The sequence below is a fragment of the Rhinoraja longicauda genome, chromosome 36 (assembly GCF_053455715.1).
Source record: "Rhinoraja longicauda isolate Sanriku21f chromosome 36, sRhiLon1.1, whole genome shotgun sequence".
Classification (NCBI taxonomy): domain Eukaryota; kingdom Metazoa; phylum Chordata; class Chondrichthyes; order Rajiformes; family Arhynchobatidae; genus Rhinoraja; species Rhinoraja longicauda.
Window position 1 is genome coordinate 6,999,628 of NC_135988.1, and position 22,365 is coordinate 7,021,992.

At 47.6% G+C, this 22,365-nt stretch overlaps 1 protein-coding gene across 1 annotated transcript; it reads right to left on the reverse strand.

Moving 5' to 3' along the window:
• Positions 1-1,037: 1,037 nt before the first annotated feature.
• LOC144610371 (leucine zipper putative tumor suppressor 1-like) lies at positions 1,038-12,585 on the reverse strand. The gene is made up of 3 exons (XM_078428996.1): positions 12,241-12,585; positions 5,215-5,889; positions 1,038-1,718 (listed from the first exon to the last, which is right to left on the reverse strand). Exons 1-3 carry the CDS (start codon positions 12,583-12,585, stop codon positions 1,038-1,040), a joined length of 1,701 nt encoding a protein of 566 aa, XP_078285122.1.
• Positions 12,586-22,365: the final 9,780 nt, after the last annotated feature.

Genomic DNA, 22,365 nt, shown 5'->3' on the forward strand with positions numbered 1-22,365 from the left:
AATAATTGTGCATTTTGATAATCCTTTCTCTCGAACAATTTTGCTGCAGCCACCTGGGATCCTGACGGCCCAGGCTCATATCAGGTGAAAATCCATTGGAAGTACTTTTTAGAAATTGGTGCTACAGCCACGCTGGCGCGAGCAATGATCTTTGGCATGGGGTATAATGCCGTGTGCTTACAAAAAGTTTTTCCCTGAAGCCCACCCTTAACAGGTGGATTTGTCGTGCCACTGGCTCAGTTCTGCTTGGTTTGAAGTGTAAACATTAGCATTTATAATTCCCAACTTACAATTCACTGCTTTCACATTTTTAACAGCACCGGCAGCAAGCAGGTCGCACTAAGCTGGAGCAGTGTGGTTCAAAAGCATACAATCCACTTGGAACCAAGTCCGCAAAAAAAAAAGCAAAAATGTGGCGCACTTTGATTCGGTTGTAGCTCAAAGAAATGCTATCGACGTGCCAATAGACGCATTTCACAAAATATCCAGTCACCACACACAGCCCTGTTATCAACACTGCATTTGCAGAAATCTGTATATAATGACAACACCATAACCAGCCATTGAGACCATTAGGCAATATTCCTGTCAACCAGCCTTGCTGACAATATTGCTCTAAATGATCGATTTTGATGCAGGCAAGTTGCAAGTAACTGTCCCAGTCATTTTCTGGAAAAACGTTGCTATTTTAATTGAAGGCATTGCTGTGGTTTGTCTGCTGCACTCTCTAAACAGACCTTGTTTTCTTGAGTGTGTGTAGGAAGGAACTGCAGATGCTGGTTTAAGCCGAAGATAGACAGAAAAAGCTGGAGTAACTCAGCAGGACAGGCAGCATCTCTGGAGAGAAGGAATGGGTGACGTTTCGGGTTGAGACCCTTCTTCAGCCTGAGTTACTCCAGCTTTCTGTGTCACTCTTGTTTTCTGAGTAAATTGACTGTTTTCATCAGCCCTTTCTCCATACTCCCACCTTTGAACTCACTGGCTTGCGTACCATCGCCAGTCAATACCCTGCTCACTGAGAGACATTTTTCCCTGTGTCATATCGCAGTGGCAACTGTCACCTCAAAAGAGTCAGCACCTTGTCCCACTCTCTCCACACAATCTCTGGCTTCCAGCTGGACTGAGAGCTGCTGGACAGTCCTCTCGAGGCTGAGGTTCTGCCGCCGGGTGCGCAGGTAGTTCTGCTGAAGCTGCTTCTGGTATTCAATCACCCGCTCCTTCTCCGCACACCACAGCAGCCGCTCCCTCTGAGCGTCGAGGGCCAGCGCCTGGTTCCTCTGCTTCTCGTGCTCCAGCTGGGCTTGCAACTTGTCCACTAGTCCCTGCAGGTTTGCAGACCCTTGCTGGCTCTGCCGCAGGGACGGGGCCGGTTCAGGCCGGCCGTCGCCCTCGCCCCCACAGCTCGCTTCCTTCCAGCTGACCGAGCTGCGCTTCAGGTCGCGAACCCTGTGCTCCAGCAGGCCGACCTTGTCCCGCAGCAGCTCGGCCGCATTCCGCATGCGCTGCAGCTCGTTCTCGCAGACCTCCAGCTCCCTCGCCTTGGTCTGCACTGCGCCCTGCAGCTCCTCGACCTGCTGCTCACGGGAGGACAGCTTCCCTCTCGCCTCCCTCGCCTGGTTCCTCAGGGTCAGCACCTCGTTGGTCTTGTTGGCCAGCTCTGTCTGCGAGTCCTTCAGCTGCTGCTTTAGAAGAGAGATCACCCCAGACTTCTGGCAGACCTGAAACAGTAATGGTCCATAATCTTCAAATGCACACGAACATCAATTGCACCACAACTGCCCCACAACTGTGTTGTCAAACTCGATGTGACACCAATCAAAGCTTGATCTGATTAGTAGAAACAAGGAACTGCAGATGCTGCTGACAAAAATAATGCACCAAAGTGCTGGAGGAACTCAGTGGGTTAGGCAACGTCCCTGGAGAACAAGGATAGGTGGCGATTTGTCGTTTTATTCTGAAGAAGGGTACCGACCCGAAACATCACCTATCCATGTTTTCCAGGGATGCTACCTGACCCAATGAGATGCTCCAGCACTTTGTGTCCTTTCTTGATCAAGCAAGGCTTGGCGCCGATCAATCTTTGACCAAAGAGAGATTTTTACAATAGAAAGAAGATATTTCCCGAGCTTGAGAACTTGAATTGCAAAAGGTAGATATGCAGCGTAGAGTAACTAAATGAAGTGAAGAGCTGGGACAGGCATTACACAGTCCTTGGAGGAGATTACAAAGACAAGGAGGGGTAAAGGAATCTTAAAGAATTGTGTTCATGGTCATGTGGTTTAATGGACCATCTAAACTCTGTGCTTAGACGTCCACTGAGGAATGGACTAGTGGGGAACCCAAGGCCGTGGTCACTGCAACCATGTAAAATAAAATAGTTTAGTTTAGTTTAGAGATACAGCACAGAAACAGGCCCTTCGACCCACCGGGTCCGCACCGACCAGCGATCCCCGCATATTAACACTATCCTACACCCACTAGGGACAATTTTTACATTTACCAAGCCAATTAACCTACATACCTGTAGGTCTTTGGAGTGTGGGAGGAAACCAAAGATATCGGAGAAAACCCACGCAGGTTACGGGGAGAACGTACAAACTCCGTACAGACAGCACCCGTAGTCGGGATGGAACCCGGGTCTCCGGCGCTGCATTTGCTGTAAGGCAACAACTCTACCGCTGCGCCACCGTGACTCCCCCTTGTCAAAATGGTTTATAATTTATTGCAAATAGTGAAAGGCCTGGGTAGAGTAGATGTGGAGAGGATGTTTCCACTAGTGGGAGAGTTCAGGACCAGAGACCATTGCCTCAGAATAAAAGGACGTATCTTTAGAAAGATGACGAGGAATTTCTTCAATCAGAGGGTGGTGAATCTGTGGGATTCAATGCCACAGAAGGCTGTGGAGGCCAAGTCAATGGATATTTTTATGGCAGAGATGGACTAGATTTTTGATTAATAACGGGTGTCAGGGCTTATGGGGAGAAGACAGAAGAATGGGGTTGAGAGTGAAAGATAGATCAGCCATGATTGAGCGGCAGAGTAGACGATAGGCCAAATGGCCTAATTCTGCTCCTATAACTTATGGACTTCTGAACAACAACTTATTCCAATTTATTTTTTTTGTTAACGGTAGATGAATGAAAGTCATTTTCTCTGCATTGGAGACCCGCAAATGAGATTGCAGCCAGTGGAAGACTTTGTGATACATCTTACACTATCTTCACATGGTAACGTTTTAAAACCCAATAAATGTTTCCAATCGATTCAGGACCACAAGTTACACAGACTAAAGTGGTTTACAACATGTTGCAGCAACCTTCTTAGTTAATGGAAGATGAATGAAACACAATTACTCTACATTGGGAACACTAAATTAGACTGTTTGCAGCAAGTAGAATACCTTCTCATCCATCATGCACTAACCTTTTTTTATGGTAAGGTTTTATAACCAAATAAATGTTTTCAATCGATTCAGGTTTGTAAGTCAATTCAAGGAGTAGGGAGCGCCATAGTCCTGGTCGACCAATTTTCTGCAGTGTTTAAATTATGAAACGTGGTTCTATGGTCTCTTGTTGGAGACGGGTTCCATGGATCTGCTGGAGCTCACAGTTGCAAGCCATCTCAATTCCCCTTTCCCTACCCAAGTCAACATCTCTATCCTGGTCCACCTCCACAGCCAGGGAGAGCCCACTGTGGCAAAGTGGAAACACAACGCCTCCAATTCTGCTTGGGTTGCGGACAACCCAACTGTGCGAGTATTGAATTCTCCAACCTCAGGCAACTCACCTCCCCCTTTTCCCTCCCCCCCCTTTTCCCTCCCCCCCCCCCCCCCCCCCCCCCCCCTCACTCTCCTCCCCTCTGTGGCACAGCAGGACAGTTGCTGCCTCACTGTGCCAGAGACCCGGGTTCGATCCTGACTACATGTGATGCCTGTATGGAGTTTGTACGTTCTCCCTGTGACCGCATGGGTTTTCTCCGGATGCTCCAGTTTCCTTCCACATCCCAAAGACGTGCAGGTTTGTTGGTTAATTGGCTTCTGTAAAGTGTCCGTAATGTGTAGGATAGAACCAGTGTTTGGGTGATCATATCCCATGACCTCCATTTCATTCCCTTTCCCCTTCCACCTACATCTCATCCTCGAGCTTCACACTTGCACCTTTTCTCCCCTTATGACTTTAGATTTTTTAGTCTTCCGAGATACAGTGTGGAAACAGGCTCTTTGGTCCACCGAGTCCACTCTGTTAACAGATCAAATCCAAAAATACATGATGTCGTGGCAAACTGAAGACTTAAATCACCACACAACCAATGAGCTTGGAGTTGCGAACGTACTCTTAAGGATAGCGGAGTCAGGGGGTATGGGGAGAAGGCAGGAATGGGGTAATGATTGAGAATGATCAGCCATGATCACATTGAATGGTGGTGCTGGCTCGAAGGGCCGAATGGCCTATTCCTGCACCTATTGTGTATTGTCTATTGTATCAGTCTAAGGAAGGGTCCTGACCTGATATGTAGCCTGTTCAAGACCCTCGGTCTATCTTTAGTCGGATTTTAACTTGCACTAAATGTTATTCCCTTTATCCTGCATCTGCACACAGTGGACAGCTTGATTGTAATCACATATAGTCTTTCCACTGACTGGAAAGCATGCAACAAAAAAAGCTTTTCACTGTACCTCGCTACGCCTGACAATAAACTAAACTAAGATGCTCGCAAAATGCTGGAGTAACTCAGTGGGTCAGGCAGCATCTCTGGAGAAGAGTAATAGGCGACGTTTGGGGTCGAGACCCTTCTTCAGACTGAGAGTCAGAGGAGTGGGAAACGAGCGATATGAAAAGGTACATAGAACAAATGAATGAAAGATGTGCAAAAGAACAAAAAGTGTTAATAGGCTTTATAGTTTCATAGGTTTGAAGAAGGGTCTTGACCCGAAGCATTACCTGTTCCTCTTCTTCAGAGATGCTGCCTGACCCGCTGAGTTACTCCAGCATTTTTTGTCTTTCTTCGGTTTAAACCAGCACCTGTAGTTCCTTCCAAAACTAAGATGCTGCCAGAACTGCTCAGTTCCTCCAGCACTTAGTGTCTGTTCTTGTAAACCAGCATCTGCTGTTCCTTGTGTCCCATCCTATTCCCCTTGGCATTCTACACTCTATGTTGCATGGGCCACAACATTAATTATTTATTTTCTCTCTTTGTAAACGCCGCTGTTCCTACCTCCCATTTAATTTCTTCAAGCGTTGGGCCAAATTCAGTTTGTTCTCGTTCGTACGTTTTGCATTTGGCTTTGAGGCTGCTGCACTGCTGGAGAAGTTGGGCAAAGTTGTCCTTCAGTTGCTGCTTCTCTTGTTGGAGCCGGCTGACTTGGTCCTTCACTTTGTCCAGGGACTCCTGAACTCCTCCTCCTGCCGGTTCCACCACTGGATCCCGAGCCGCGGATCTGCTGGCGGAAGGGGTCGGGTGGTGGCGTGAGCTGCAGTGGTTGGAGCCCAGGTCCTTGTTGCCAGGCCAATGCCCACCGTCAGAGGTGGGCACGATGCTCCCATTTCTCAAGATGCCCCCAACGGAACCAATGTGTTGGGCTGAACCTCCAAACCTTCTACGAAGGGTGGTGGCGGCTCCAGTGGGCTCCGGCTCCCGGCTGCATCCTGTGCTGTGTGTCGGGAGGCTGGACATGGAGTTCCTACCCGAGTCCGACAATGTTCCCGAGCAGCTCGTCTGCTTCTGCTCTCGTCCCTGCTGTTTCCCTGCAGGGTTTCCCGGATTCGGGACGCTTCCCTGAGACGCAAGCTTCGCGTCCGTCTGGTCTCCCAAGGGACCGTCGAGATTGGCGCCGTTTCTAGGCACCACAGCCTTGACTGCTGTCGGCCTGACAACAGTCCTTTTGCTGCCCTGCAGAGAAACAATAGTGGCATGAATAGTGGCACGGTAGCGCAGCGGTAGAGTTGCTGCTTTACAGCGAAGGCAGCGCCGGAGACTCAGGTTCGATCCTGACTACGGGTGCTGCACTGTAAGGAGTTTGTACGTTCTCCCCGTGACCTGCGTGGGTTTTCTCCGAGATCTTCGGTTTCCTCCCACACTCCAAAGACGTACAGGTATGTAGGTTAATTGGCTGGGTAAATGTAAAAATTGTCCCTAGTGGGTGTAGGATAGTGTTAATGTACGGGGATCACTGGGCGGCACGGACTTGGAGGGCCGAAAAGGCCTGTTTCCGGCTGTATATATATATATATATATATGAACATCGAATTCTCTCATTTCATGTATCTTGTGCTTTTATGACTGTTGGCAGATCAATTTCCCTCCTGGGATAAATAAAGTTCTATCGTATCGTTTCATTTTAAGTAACTTCTACTAACAATCCTTCCCCCCCCCCACCTTCCTCCACCCTCGCCAGTTAACCAGTTCTATAGTTCACATTGTCATGCGGCACGGTGGCGCAGCGGTAGAGTTACTGCCTTACAGTGAATGCAACGCCGGAGACCCGGGTTCAATCCCGACTACAGGTGCTGTCTGTGCGGAGTTTGTACGTTCTCCCCGTGACCTGCGTGGGTTTTCTCCGAGATCTTCGGTTTCCTCCCACACTCCAAAGACGTACAGGTATGTAGGTTGATAGGCTTGGTTAATGTTAAAAAAAAGTGCCTAGTGGATATAGGATAGTTTTAATGTGCGGGGATCTCTGGTCGGCATGGACCTGGTGGGCCGAAAGGGCCTATTTCCACACTGTATCTCTAATCTAAACTAAATTGTATCCCCCTTGAGATCACACCTTACCAAGCCAACAATTGGCCTACCAGGGCACCTCCCTGCTTGAGGTCATTTGTTAATTGTTCCTGGTCTTTTTTCGCCTCCAGCTCTTCACCCCCCTCCCCCCCACATTCAATATGAGGAAGGGTCCCGACCTGAAATGTCACATATAGCCTTTTCCTCCAGAGATGCTGACTGACTGACTGAGTTACTCCAACACTTTGTGTCTATCAGAGATATAATCGGACTTGGTTAATCTGAGTTGTTTAGAGATACAGCATGCCCACATCAACCATTGATCACCATTCACATTAGCTCTGTGTTGTCCCACTTTCTCATCCACTCCCTGCACACTTAGGGAAATTTACAGAGGTCAATTAACCTGCAAAACGCACGTCTTTGGGATGTGGGAGGAAACCGGGGCACCCAGTGGAAACCCACGGAGTCACAGGGAGAACGTGCAAACTCCACACAGACAGCCCCCTCAAGGTGAAGATCGAACCTGGGTCTCTGGTGCTGGGAGGCTGCAACTCCACTGTGCCACCTCTAATATTACATGCTTTCAATTTTTCCACCGATAATCAGCCTGTTTAGGTTCGGTATCTTGGAGATCCAATACTTCGGAAGAATCAAGACACAGAGGTTCCATCTGCTCTCTTCATTGATAGAGTAACAGATCTCAGACCACTAATTTGTCACAGGATCTTTGGCATCCTCAGCATCGTTAGCTGGTAATTACCCGTTAAATTGGCAGATTAAATATGCAGTGTCAAGTTGCTGCTTTGGAATCGTTCTCTGCACACAATTGGTTGCTGGCATTTTCTCCCACATCACAGCATTGATTAAACTTTAACAAAGAATATAGGCCATCATTGGCGTGAAGTGCTTTGGCTGGAGAATATTTTGTTCTGGTGAAAGTTTGCCCCGTTCCACAGTATTGCCAGCATATCTTTGCTTTTATTTCAGATTTACAGAAGACCCAGTTCGTCTTCCTACGAGTTTAGTTTGGAGAAACTGCATGGAGACAGGCCCTTCATTCCTCCGAGTCCATGTAGGCCATCGATCACCCATTCACACCGATTTAGTTTAGTTTAGAGATATAGCGCGGAAACAGACCCTTCGGCCCACCAGGTCCGCGCCGACCAGCAATCCCCGCATATTAACACTATCCTACACACATTAAGGACAAGTGTGTGGGAGGAAACCGAAGATCTCGGAGAAAACCCGCGCCATGGGGAGAACGTATAAACTCCATACAGACAGCACCCTTAGTCGGGATCGAACCCAGGTCTCCGGCGCTGCAAGTGCTGTAAGGCAGCAACTCTACCCCTGCGCCACCGTGCCACCCCTTCGTTATCCCCATGGGTTCTTTGTTATCTCACTCCCTACACACCAGAGGAATTTATTTTTCACAGAGGCTAATTAATCTACAAACCTGTACATCTTTGAGATGTGGGGGAAAAACTGGAGAACCCGGAGAAACCCAAGGAGACCTTGCAAACTCCACAAGGACAGTTAGTGAGGCTGGGATCATACCTGGGTCTCTGGCACTATGAGGCAGCAGCCCTACCAGCTGAGCCACTGTGCGGGTTGTTTGGTTCAGTACGTAACGCTCTCATTGCCAAGAACTTAAACCTTGACATGAAATGGAAGGAGTGAATATTCATCAGGAGTAAGGCGAAGGATTTTTAGATTTTTTAGATTTTTAGATTTTTTTAGATTTAGATACAGCGCAGAAACAGGCACTTCGGCCCACCGGGTCCGCGCCGCCTAGCGATCCCCACACATTAACACTATCCTACACCCACTAGGGACAATTTTTACATTTGCCCAGCCAATTAACCTACAAACCTGTACGTCTTTGGAGTGTGGGAGGAAACCGAAGATCTCGGAGAAAACCCACGCAGGTCACGGGGAGAACGTACAAACTCCGTGCAGACAGCACCCGTAGTCAGGATCGAACCTGAGTCTCCGGCGCTGCATTCGCTGTAAGGCAGCAACTCTACCGCTGCGCCACCGTGCCGCCCTGGTGTGGTGGTTCACTGATCTCACCTGTAGCTTTCATAGGTCGGCCTTGATCTTTATTACAGAGATTGACAAGACCTCTGCAAAGGGTTTGAAGGGGAATCTTAAAAAGCCCTGATCAGATAGACGCAGAGAATTCCACACTACCACTCATCAGTCTGATTAAAATTCCTCTGGCAAGCTCCACCGGGTGGCACCGTACGATGGCAGCCTCGTCAACAGTCTGTCTCGTGCTTTTCTTTTGTTATTTTTAGTCTGTTGTTGAATGTATGTTTTAGTGTATCTTTAGTTTTGTATTATGTGTGGGAGGGGGGGGTTTAAAAAAAAATCTCTTTCCTCGACAGAGATGCGACTTTTTCCTTATCGTATCTCTGTCCGTACTGCGGCCTAACATCGTGGAGCTAGCGGTCCCTTTGCTGGGGATTGACTTCGGGAGCTCCAACCACGGGAGCCTTCGGACTTAACTTCGTGGAGCTCGCAGTCCCTAGGTTAGGGATCGACTTCGGGTGCTGCAACCACAGGAGCTTCGACCGCCCCAACGCGGGAGCTTCGATCTCCCCGACTGGATGGATCAACTGCCCCAACCAAGGAGGGAAGAAGATTGTTGTTGCCTTCCATCACAGTGCGCTGTGGTGGATGTTTATTTTAATTTTTATGTAGTTATGTGTCTTGTTGCTTTTTTGGTATGAGTGTATGACAAATCAAATTCCTTGTATGTTTTTACATACTTGGCTAATAAATTAATTACAAAAAAACACTATCATTTTTTAAAAAAGGACACAAAGTGCTGGGGTCAGGCAACATCTCTGGAGAACATGGATAGGTGGGATGTGTAGGAAGGAACTGCAGATGCTGGTTAAAACCGAAGATAGACACAAACTGCTGGACTAACTCAGCGGGACAGGCAACATCTCTGGAGAAAAGGAATGGGTGATGTTTCGGGTTGAGACCTTTCTTCAGACCGAAAGTTACGGGAAAGGGAAATGAGAGATATAGACGATGATGCAGAGAGATATAAAACAAATTATGTTTTGTGTCATAGAGTCGTAGAGAAATACAGTGTGGAAACAAGCCGTTCGGCCCAACTTGCCCCAGCCAACATGCCCCATTTACATTAGTCCCACCTGCCTGCGTTTGGCCTTTATCCCTCTAAACCTATCCTGTCGAAGTGTTTCTTAAACTTTGTGATAGGACCTGCCTCAATTACAGCCTCCAGCAGCTTGTTCCATACACCCACCAAACTTTATGTAAAAAGGTTATCCCTCATGTTCCTATTAAATCTTTCCTCCCTCACCTTAAACCTATGACCTCTGGTTCTCGATTTCCCCTACTCTGGGCAAAAGACTCTGCATTTACCCGATCTATTGATGAGAGGGGATCTCATTGAAACATATAAGATTATTAAGGGATTGGACACGCTAGAGGCAGGAAACATGTTCCCAATGTTGGGGAGTCCAGAACCAGGGGCCACGGTGTAAGAATAAGGGGTAGGCCATTTAGATTTGAGGAAAATCTTTTTCACTCAGAGAGCTGTAAATCTGTGGAATTCTCTGCCTCAGAAGGCAGTGGAGGCCAATTCTCTGGATGCTTTCAAGACAGAGTTAGGTAGAGTTCGTAATGATAGCGGAGTCATGGGGTATGGGGAGAGGGCAGGAACGGGGTACTGATTGTGGATGATCAGCCATGATCACATTGAATGGCGGTCCTGGCTCAAAGGGCCGAATGGCCTACTCCTGCACCTATTGTCTATTCCTCTCATGATATTGAACACCCCTATAAGATCACCCCTCATCCTCCTGCGCTCCAAGAAGTGTGGGGACCCTTCTCAATTCTATCATTACGTTAATTTCAAAACTACTTGTGCGATCTTACAGCACATAAACATGGCACACTTGCCAGCCTCAAATCGACAAAAGCCATCGGCATGAGGTGCTTTTAGTATCTCAATGGAGAAACAAGATGATGTGCAGGACTAAATTAAAGGGAGTTCAAAATGGGAAAGGCGGTCAGGGGAAACCTCTTGGCGAATGTGAAATTTGCACCCGCAGGGAGTGGATGAGATGACCGTTAAAAGAGGAGTGAAGGAAAACCTGGGGTAAAGGTGAATAAGAATATGGTGGTGAGTTCAGGTGAAGCTTAAAAGCCAGTGCAGATAATATCCTGCAATAAAAAGGAACTGCACATGCTGGTTTACACCAAAGATAGACACAAAGTGCTGGAGTAACTCAGCGGGTCAGGAAGTATGTGTAGCAAGGAACTGCCGACGCTGGTTTATACCCAACGTTAGTCACAAACTGCTGGAGTAGCTCAGAGGGTCAGGCGGCATCTGTGGAGAACACGGATCGGTGACGTTTCTGGTCGGGACCCTTCAGATAATATCCTAATAGGCGTTTATTACAAATATACAAGCATGAGCAACTGAGGGGTCATCGGTTGGATGAATTGAAGGCCAGAGTTGTCATCATTTATAAATATCTTGTGAATCACAAAATAAACAACTGTTTGGTAGTGGGATGAAATTTCACTTGCGGCAGACACCAAACTGTGATTTTCCTCACCGAACAAATGAGAAATTGCCAGAGCATCCTGCCGTTACTTGTACCCTCACTCTCTGTGGTAACCCTTGGAAACAGTGGGGGGAAGCCAGTCTTTGTGGTTCCCCACTCGGACAGTCACAGTTTAAAGCAGAGATTGATAGGTTTTTAATTGGTAAGGGCGTCAAAGGTTATGTGGAGAAGGCAGGTGAATGGGGTCGAGCGGGGAATATAGATTAGCCATGATCGAATGGCAGAGCAGACTCTGAGCCAAGTGACCTAATTCTGTTCCTATGCCTTATGGTCTTATGTACTTCTGAATTGCACTGTTGCTCAGTCTTAAAGGTGCAGTCTGGCAGTCAGTCCAATTTTCACGTTTAAATCAATGTACCTGGAAACCACACTTTAGAATTCCGAGCTGCAGCGCGGAAACAGGCCCTTCAGCCCACCGAGTCTGCGCTGATCTGAGATCCCCGTACACTACCACTAGCCTACACACCAGGGACAATTTACAATCTTTACCGAAGCCAATTAACCTACAAAAATCTGTGCGTCTTCGGAGTGTTGGAGGAAACCGGCGCACCTGGAGAAAACCCACACAGTCACAGGGAGAAACGTACAAACTCCGTACAGAGGGCACCCGCAGTCAGGATCAAACCGGGTCTCTGGGGCAGTAAGGCAGCAACTGTACCGTAGCGTCACTATACCACACAGCTGAACCTGAGGCCCCATTAGTCCCCTTGAGGGGCCTGCTTCTGACGACACCACTTTCCTCCATGATGAAATAGAAAGTGTTTTGCATTGATATAGCGCCTTTCATGCAGTCAGGATGCAAAACAAATTTTTTTTTAAACAACTTCACAGCCCATGATGTGGTTTTGGGCTGGAGTGGTGGGGTGTGTGATGTGGGGTGTCTGGTGGAAGAGGGGGGTCTCACCTTCTCTAGCTGGCCGGAGACAGGTACCAGTGTTGGTGGAGGGCCTTTAATATCCATGATGATGGGTACGTCCTGCTTAGGCCCTGGGCCAGAGGCACAGCTCTTCCGCTTGCCCGCGGCAGTCAGTCCGTTGGTTTGGCTGATGCTGATGTAGAAAAAGTCCTCGGTTCTCTCGCACCTGGAGCCGTTGCCGATGGGTTCGTGCCCGCCGCCAAACTTCAGCAGCCCGTCCTGCTGCCTGATAAACTTCTGGAGGTGCGACGGTTTCTTGCTCCGGGACTCGAAGGCTTTGCAGTGCTTGTCATGGAGACTGCCCCCCGAGATGAGGCTGCTCACACTCCCCATGTTGTGTGCGGCTGGATGACGTAACGGTGGTGGGGCTGCCCGAGGTTATTCTCCCGAGACCGGGCTTTGCCTCGCATGTCCACGGCATCGCCGATCGCTGAAACAACTCCAACTCAGTCCGTCCAATCCATCCGCTGTTCCTGCCAGGAGACAAAAGGAAGGGGTAAAGAATTTGATGGATTAAACATGGCGGCGCAGTGGGTAGAGGCACTCCCTCTCAGCGCCGGAGACCCGGGTTCGATCCTAACCTCGGGTACTGACCGTGTGGAGTTTGTACACTCTCCCTGTGACCCCATGGGTTTCCCCCCACACCCCAAAGACGTGGGGGTTTGTATGTTAATTGGCCCTCTGTAAATTGTCCGCAGAGTGGATCTGAAAGTGTGATAACATAGAAACCGTGTGAACGGGCGATCGATGGTCAGCATGGACTCAGTGGGCTGAAGGGCCTGTTTACATGCTGCATCTCTAAACGAAGAAATCACACACTGAAGAAGACTGACAATGGCCAGGGTTAAGCAGCCTGTCTGATTGAGACGCATTCATTAGCCAAAATATACACTGCTCCTTTCTCAACAGTGTATACATCAATTTCTGGACGGAGCAGGTGTGTGGAGTTCTTGCATGTTCCCTGCTTGTTTGGCTTCATTGTCCATGCCAACCAGTCGACATATTGGGCTAGTTCCATTCACTGGCATTATGCCTATAGAGGCCTCTAAACCCAATCTATCCATATCGATAAATGTTTTTTAAAAGATTAAAACTCACAAGCACAAGCTTTGCAAACGTTTAATTAAATGCTCCATTGAGTTTGTACAGTGTAAATAGCAAAGAATTTTCTGAACATTACATGCATTAGATATTCATGCTTCTTTTTTAATTGACAGTTTCGTTTATAGAGTTACAGCGCAGAAACAGGCCCTTTGGCCCACCAAGTCCGCATCGACCAGCGACTAACACTATCCTACACACACTGGGGACAATTTATATTTACATCAAGCCAATTAACCTACAAACTTGTACGTCTTTGGAGTGTGGGAGGAAACCAAAGTTCTCGGAGAAAACCCACGCGGTCACGGGGAGAACGTACAAACTCCGTACAGACGGCGCCCATGGTCGGGATCGAACCCGGGTCTCTGGCGCTGCAAGCGCTGTAAGGCAGCAACTCTACCGCCGAGCCACCGTGCTGCCGGAGGTGTTAGTGTTCACAAGACTTTCTCCAGAACAAGTCCTTTGACTCATGTATGTTTTGGGATACTGCTTGTCAAATTGTCTGGAAGGAATGAATGATTGTCAATTTATTGCCCCAGTCGCAGTTAAAAACTCTTTCAAATGCCAAAGTAGCCAAGCCCTCTGACAGTAATATAAACAGCAGCGTTGGAATCCGAGGGACTTCATACACTGCGACACCACATTACAAAATCTTTGTTCAAGGAGCATATGGTCTGAGGGATTAGGTGGACTCGCCATGAAGTCAAAGGGCCGGTCTTCTAACGGCATTCTCTTTGCGATTAATTAGTACGGACCCACACCACTAGCAACAACAGGAGTCCACAGTTTGTGTTGCATTGGTGTGTCAAGATGATGGAACTGATAGGTAAACAATGCCGCCAACTTCAGAAAAGTTCGAGGGTTAAGGGTGGGGGCAAAGACAAATAAGATTCCCAACTCATTGATCCTCTTAAATATGCACTCTGCATAGATATTAATCATCTGACAAAACAAATATTTCCATGTGCTGAAGACAGGTACAAAAAGCTGGAGTAACTCAGCGGGTCAAGTTAAGTCAAGTTTATTTGGCACATGCACATACACGATGTGCAGTGAAATGAAAGTGGCAATGCCTGCGGATTGTGCACAAAAAATAATTACAGTTACAGCATATAAATAAAGTTAATACAGTTAATACAGAGAAGACAACATTTAGTCCCTGGAGTTATAAAGGTTAACAGTCCTGATGGCCTGTGGGAAGAAACTCCGTCTCATCCTCTCCGTTTTCACAGCGTGACAGCGGAGGCGTTTGCCTGACCGTAGCATCTGGAACAGTCCGTTGCTGGGGTGGCAGGGGTCCCTCATAATCTTGCTTGCTCTGGATCTGCACCTCCTGATGTATAGGTCCTGCAGGGGGGCGAGTGTAGTTCCCATGGTGCGTTCTGCTGAACGCACTACTCTCTGCAGGGCCATCCTGTCCTGGGCAGAGCTGTTCCCAAACCAGACTGTAATGTTGCCGGACAGGATGCTCTCTATAGCCCCAGAGTAGAAGCAATGAAGGATCCTCAGAGACACTCTGAATTTCCTCAGCTGTCTAAGGTGGTAAAGGCGCTGCTTTGCCTTACCCACCAGTGCGGCAATGTGCGTTGCCCATGTCAGATCCTCTTTGATGTGGACTATCAAGTATTTAAAACTGCTCACCCTATCCACAGTAGACCCATTTATCTCCAGTGGCGTGTACGTCCTTGGATGTTGAGCCCTTCTAAAGTCCACAATCAGCTCCTTAGTTTTAGTGACATTCAAGAGGAGGCTATTGTCCTGACACCAGAGTCCCAGATCAGCCACCTCCTCCCGGTAGGCCTTCTCATCGTTGTCAGAGATCTGGCCCACCACCACAGTGTCATCAGCAAACTTAATGATGGAGTTTGAGCTGAACCTGGTCACAGGGGTCAGGCAGCATCTCTGGAAAAAAGGAATAGGAGCCCCTAAATCATCACCTATTCCTTTTCTCCAGGGATGCTACCTGACCCACTGAGTTACTACAGCTTTATGTGTCCATTTTTTGGTTTAAATCAGCATCTGCAGTTCCTTCCTACACATTTCCATGTGCTGCTGGAAGCAGAATTGTGCTCAAACGCTGACTCTAAATTTTTCATTTCTCAACCCAACTCAAAATTAGCTATAGCAACAAGGAACTGCAGATGCTGGTTTACACAAGAGGACACAGAGTACTGGGGTAACTCAGCGGGTCGGGCAGCATCTCTGGAGAACATGGATAGGTGCGTTTCACAGAGTGCTGGAGTAACTCAGCGGGTCGGGCAGCATCTCTGGAGAACATGGATAGGTGCGTTTCACAGAATGCTGGAGTAACTCAGCGGGTCAGGCAGCATCTCGGGAGAACATGGACAGGTGACGCTTCACAGAGTGCCGGAGTAACTCAGCAGGTCGGGCAGCATCTCTGGAGATCATGGATAGGTGGGAGTTGCTCGAGAAATATCAATCTTTTTGTGCAAGATTGTCCTGAATTTGTGAAACGTGGAATAATGGAGCACAGAAGGAGGCAATTCTGCCACAAGCCTCCATCAGAAACTTTGTTCAGACCCACAGGGGAAAGGGGAACTGGTGTTCCTTATGCCTGCTTTTAGAAACATAGAAAATGGGTGCAGGAGGAGGCCATTTGGCCCTTCGAGCCAGCACCGTCATTCATTGCGATCATAGCTGATCATCCACAATCAGTAACCCGTGCCTACCTTCTCCCTATATCCCTTGATTCCACTAGCCCCTAGAGCTCCATCTAACTCTCTTTTAAATTCATCCAGTGAATTGGCCTCCACTGCCTTTTGTGGCAGAGAATTCCACAAGTTCACAACTCTCTGGGTGAAAAAGTTTCTTCTCACCTTTGTTTTAAATGGCCTCCCCTTTATTCTTGGACTGTTTCCCCTGGTTCTGGACTGCCCCAACATTGGGAACATTTTTCCTGCATCTAGTTTGTCCAGTTCTTTTATAATTTTATACATCTCTATAAGATCCCTTCTCATCCTTCTAAACTCCAGTGAATACAAGGAGGTTGCAAAATCCTTGCAATTTTGGTGGCTGCCCCAACTACTTTCCACCATAGCCACAAACACCATGGGTGAGCGCTGTAAATCTCCAGGCCACGATCCAGGCCCTTCATAAGTTCATATGTTCTAGGAGAAAAATTAGGCCATTCGGCCCATCAAGTCTACTCTACCATTCAATCATCGCTGTTCTATCTTCCTCTCTCAATCCCATTCTCATGCCTTCTCCCCATAACCCCTGACACCTTACCAATCATGAATCTGTCAATCTGCGCCTTAAAAATACCCAAAGATAGACACAAAATGCTGGAGTAACTCAGCGGGACAGGCAGCATATCTGGATAGGAATGGGTGACATTTTGGATTGATACCCTTCTTTAGACTGAGAGTCAGGGGAGAGTGAAACAGAGATATGCAAGGGTTGACTTGGCCTCTACATCCGTATGTGGCGATGAATTCCACAGATTCACCACCCTCTGACTAAAGAAATTTCTCCTCATCTCCTTTCTAAATGTACGTCCTTTTATTCTGAGGCTGTGCCCTCTCCCACTAGCGGAAACATCCTCTCCACATCTACTCTATCCAGACCTTTCACTATTCTGTAAGTTTCAATGAGGTCCCCCCTCATCTAAACTCCAGCAAGTAAGGCCCACCTCTCCTTTAAGTCTCAAAACTTAACTCTTAAACCACGCTCCACATTCATTCTATCCAGGCCCTTCAAGCAGGAGCCAATCCAGTTCAGTTTAGTTTATTATAAGAAAATAACTGCAGATGCTGGTACAAATCGATTTATTCACAAAATGCTGGAGTAACTCAGCAGGTCAGGCAGCATCTCGGGAGAGAAGGAAGGGTCTGAAGAAAGGTCTCGACCCAAAACGTCACCCATTCCTTCTCTCCCGAGATGCTGCCTGACCTGCTGAGTTACTCCAGCATTTTGTGAATAAATCAGTTTAGTTTATTGTTTAGTTGAGAGACACAACGTGGAAACAGGCCCTTCGGCCCACCGGGTCCGTGCCGACCAGCGATCCCCGCACATTAACACTATCCTATACCCACTGGGGACAATTTTTTATTTATTTTTAACATTTACCAAGTCAATTAGCCTACAAACCTGTACGTCTTTGGAGCGTAGGGGGAAACCGAAGATCTCGGAGAAAACCCACGCAGGCCACGGGGAGAACATACATACACCGTATAGACAGCACCCATAGTCAGGATCGAACCCGGGTCTCAGGCGCTGTTTCGCTGTAAGGCAGCAACTCTACCGCTGCGCCACCCTGCCGCCCTGTCACGTGTACCGAGGTACGGTGATAAAGCTTTTGTTGCGTGCTATCCACTACTGGCTACCATTACCAACCTCCCTTCCATCGACTCCATCTGCACTTCATGCGGCCTCAGAAAAGGCATAATCAAGCACCAGTCTTGCCCCTCTCCCTTCAACCAAGTGTTCCAGCAGTGCGAAAACCCATAGCTCCAGATCCAGAGAAGATTTCTTCCCAGCTGATCCCAGTCATCAGGCAACTGAACCATCCTATCACCAACTAGAGAGCAGTCCTGAGCTACCATCTGCCTCATTGGAGTCCCTCAGACGATCTTTAATCGGACTTTACCTTGCACTAAATGTTATTCTCTTTATCCTATATCTGTACACTGTGGACAGTTCGATTGCAATCACATATAGTCTTTCCGCTAACTGGATAGCACGCAACAAAAAAAACTTTTTGCTGTACCTCGGTACATGTGACAATAAACTAAATTATACAAGGTCTCTACCCAGAGCAGTCACTGAAACAGCAGGACCCGCTAATTTCTATGAGCCACGGACACATTAAGAGGGTTTGGAAAGCAGAACTGAAGCTAATGCAGAAGAACTAAAGACTGATAATCCTGATTACGTAAAGGCAGTTACTTGTCAGCAGTATGCAGAGGTGTGCTGTCAGAGAGATTGCTTTTCCAACACTGCACTGATCTCCAATAAACATTGTTGTTCACATGCTGAACTGCAAACTCTGGAAATAGGTACACCACTCCAATATCCACCACAGTAGGATGTTTAGTTTCGGTTTATTATTGGTACGTGTACTGAAATACAGTGAAAACGTTGAATTTTGCATGCTATCCAATCAATTCAGATAATACTATACACAATACAGGCGACCGTTTTTAACACACAAAGGGTGGTGAGTACCTGCAACAGGCGGCCAGAAGTGGTGGTTGAGGCAGATACAATAGTGGCATTTAAGAGACATTTGGATAGGCTCGGTGGCGCAGTGGTAGAGTTGCTGCCTTACAGTGCCAGGGACCCAGGTTTGGACCCGACTACGGGTGCTGTATGCACGGAGTTTGTACCTTCTCCCTGTGACTGCATGGGTTGTATCCGGGTGCTCCGGTTTCCTCCCACACTCCAAAAATCTAGGTTAATTGGCTTGGGTAAAAATTGTAAATCGACCCTAATGTGTGTAGGATAGTGCTGGATGGCGTGGACTCGGTGGGCCGAAGGTTCTGTTCTTGTTTGGTATTGTTGTATCTTCTACAGATAGAATCAAGCCAAACTCAAGTACAGCAGGAAGAGCAAAGCGGAAGATCAGAGTCTTCTTTAAAAAGTGTAAGCCCTGCCTGCCATATGCGTGTGTGCATGTGCATGTGTACATTGATCCTGATCATGGGTGCTGACTTTTTTGTTCTCCCTGGGACCGCGTGGGTTATCTCCGGGTGCTCCAGTTTCCTCACACATTCAACAGACATGCAGGTTTGTGGGGTTAAATGACTTCTATAAAATTGATAACATGGAAGCTCGGCGTGGACACGGTGGGTCAAAGGCCTTGTTTCCGTGCTATATCTCAAAATCTGAAACGAAAGTGCTATTAATTAGATTAGTCTAGTAAAGAGGCAATGCAACCACTGTTGCAGTCTGAAGAGGAGTCCCGACCCAAAACGTCACCTATCCATGTTCTCCAGAGATGCTGCCTGACCCGCTGCTCCTGCACTTTGTGTCTTTCTTGTTTCAGTTTAACCATAATGGGCTGAATGACTTCCTTCTTTGTCTGTGGAATCAAACACAGAGGCTCAGCTGGTAGAGCTGCTGCCCCAGAGACCCAGGTTTGATGCTGACCTCAGGCGCTGTCTATGTGGAGTTTGCACATTCTCCTAGTGACCATGTGGGTTTCCTCCGGGTGCTCCGGTTTCCTCCCACATCCCAACAACGTTGAATTGCATTCAAGAGAGAGCTAGATAGAGCTCTTAAGGATAGCGGAGACAGGTGGTATGGGGAGAAGGCAGGAACGGGGTACTGATTGAGAATGATCAGCCATGATCACATTGAATGGCGGTGCTGGCTCGAAGGGCTGAATGGCCTCCTCCTGCACCTATTGTCTATAACGTGCGGGTTTGTAGGTTAATTAGTCTCTGATATTTAGGGAGTGGATGAGAAAGTGGGTTAACATAGAACTAGTGACAATGGGTGATCAATGGTTAGCATGAAGAAGGGTCTCAACCCGTTCCTTCTCTCCCGAGATGCTGCCTGACCTGCTGAGTTACTCCAGCATTTTGTGAATAAATGGTTAGCATGGACCTGGTGGGATGAAGGGTCTGTTTCCATGCTACATTGCAAAACTAAACTTATTGATCACATTTTAATGATAAACATAGACCTTACAGTTTTATTCACTAGACCCATGACAGTAAGCCGAGTGAAACTGAAACTTTCAGCTAAAAATGTTGGACATTTTCTCAATCTGCGTAGCTGTCTGAGTGACAACCTGATATTTGACAGGGGGCACATCTTTTCACTGCAGTGTAAAATAAAGTCAAGCTTAATTAAATTCAAACAAGTGGAGTACCCTGTAAGTTAATTTTCATTTGAAGGAGAAGGCGTAAGCCGGTGCTTAATCATGACGAACAATTTAACCAGCTTTCTTTGAATAGACGACGCTGTTTAATTCAATCTGTGTGACATTTGGTGAATGGCAAGAACACTTAAACCAAATGTTGCCTCAGCCTCATTTAAAATGCACCAGTCTTGGGTCACTGAGGCGTGCAGCCGTGCTGATGTTATTGGAATGCAAATCAGGGTGAGTTGGGACCCAGTCCTACCCCCTCTCACACACAAACAACGCTTTTGCCTTGTAATTGTAGCAGGACATCGCAAGGTACACGCCTGGACTCCTGGGGATAATGGTTCCCTCCATGTGGCTTCATTAGAAATGAATAATTTTGAATGCAAACCAGGCAGCTTGCACAGGGAGGCTTTTTAGTTTCGGTTCGTTTAGAGATACAGTGCAGAAGCAGGCACTTTGGCTCGCCGAGTCCACGCCGATCACCGTACGCTAACTCCATCCTACACACGAGGGACAACTCACAATTTTTACCAAAGCCAATTTAGCGTCTTTGGAGTGTGGGAGGAAACCGGAGTACCCGGGGAAAAACCCATACAGGCCACGAGGAGAACATACAAACTCCGTAGAGATAGCACCCAGAGTCATGATCTAACCCGGGTTCCTGGCGCTGTAAGGCAGCAACTCTACCACATGCCACCTTGCTGGCCACCATAGCTTAAAAAGATGTGCAATATCTCATGACTGCAAAATTATTCATGTTAAATAGTAGCTGCACTGTGGCGCGGCGGTAGAGTTGCTGCCTTATAGTCCCAGGGGCCCAGGTTCAATCCTGACTACAGGTTCTGCCTTTACGGAGTATGTACGTTCTCCCTGTGGCTGCATGGGTTTCCTCCGGGTTCTCCGTTTTCTTCCCACAACTCAGACATGAGGGTTTGTAGGTTCACAGGCCTCCTAGTGTATAGGTAGTGGATGATAATGTGGGGTGACGTACAACTAATGTGAACGGGTGATCATTGGTCAATGTGGACTTGGGTGGCTGACGGGCCTGTTTTCATGCTGTATCTCTAAACTGCACTAAACCAAGTGCTGGTTAATGGGAAGATTATAGTTGGCCATTCGATGGTCAGCATGGACAGGGTGGGCTGAAGGGCCTGTTACCTCTGGGAAACCCTAGCAGATACAAGCAGAATGTACAACCTTCAAACAGACAGCACTGCAGGTCAGGATTGACCGCAATAATAAGGCATCTCTACCAGCTACGACTGTGCCAAACGTAAAGCCAATTAAAGCACAACAAACTCCAACAAACATTGACCGGATAATCTGCTTTGCTTTAATGGGAGAAATTAATATCGTCCCCTGGAGAAGTCTCCTCTTCTCAGAAATGGGACACCAGGGAATCTTTTACACCACCTCTTTTGATTTTTTGATTGAAAGATACAGCATGGAAACGGGCCCTTCAGCCCATCGAGTCCACACTGACCATCGATCGCCAATCCAAAGACAGACCCAGAGTGCTGGTGTAACTCAGCGGCTCAGGCAGCATCTCTGGAGAAAAGTGACATTTGGGGTCGGGACCCTTCTTCACACACTTCAGATGACCCATCCACACTAGATCTATGTTAAACCACTTTCACAATATAGACAATAGGTGCAGGAGTAGGCCATTTGGCCCTTTGAGCCAGCACCGCCATTCAATGTGATCATGGCTGATCAGTCACAATCAATACCCCGTTCCTGCCCTCTCCCCATACCCCCTGACTCCGCTATCATTAAGAGCTCTATCTAGCTCTCTCTTGAAAGCATCCAGAGAATTGGACTCCACTGCCTTCTGAGGCAGAGAATTCCACAGATTTACAACTCTCTGAGTGAAAAAGGTTTTCCTCATCTCCGTTCTAAATGGCCGCCCCCTTATTCTTAAACTGTGGTCCCTGGTTCTGGACTCCCCCAACATTGGGAACATGTTTCCTGCCCCTAGCGTGTCCAATCCCTTAATAATCTTATATGTTTCAATAAGATCCCCTCTCATCCTTCTAAATTCAAGTGTATACAAGCCCAGTCGCTCCAGTTTTTCAAGATAGGACAGTCCCGCCATTCCGGGAATTAACCTAATTCGCATCCACTCCCTACGCACTTGGGCCAATATTTTAAAGAGGCCAATCAACCGAAACACCTAG

Bases quoted from the DNA above. Each gene is read 5' to 3' on its own strand.
- LOC144610371 (XM_078428996.1), bottom strand. From the start codon at position 12,585: ATGGGGAGTGTGAGCAGCCTCATCTCGGGGGGCAGTCTCCATGACAAG. The intron at 5,890-12,240 runs GTGAGACCCCCC...GTTTCTCTGCAG, and splicing joins TCTCCGGCCAGCTAGAGAAG to GGCAGCAAAAGGACTGTTGT. The intron at 1,719-5,214 runs GTAGGAACAGCG...TTACTGTTTCAG, and splicing joins TTGAAGAAATTAAATGGGAG to GTCTGCCAGAAGTCTGGGGT.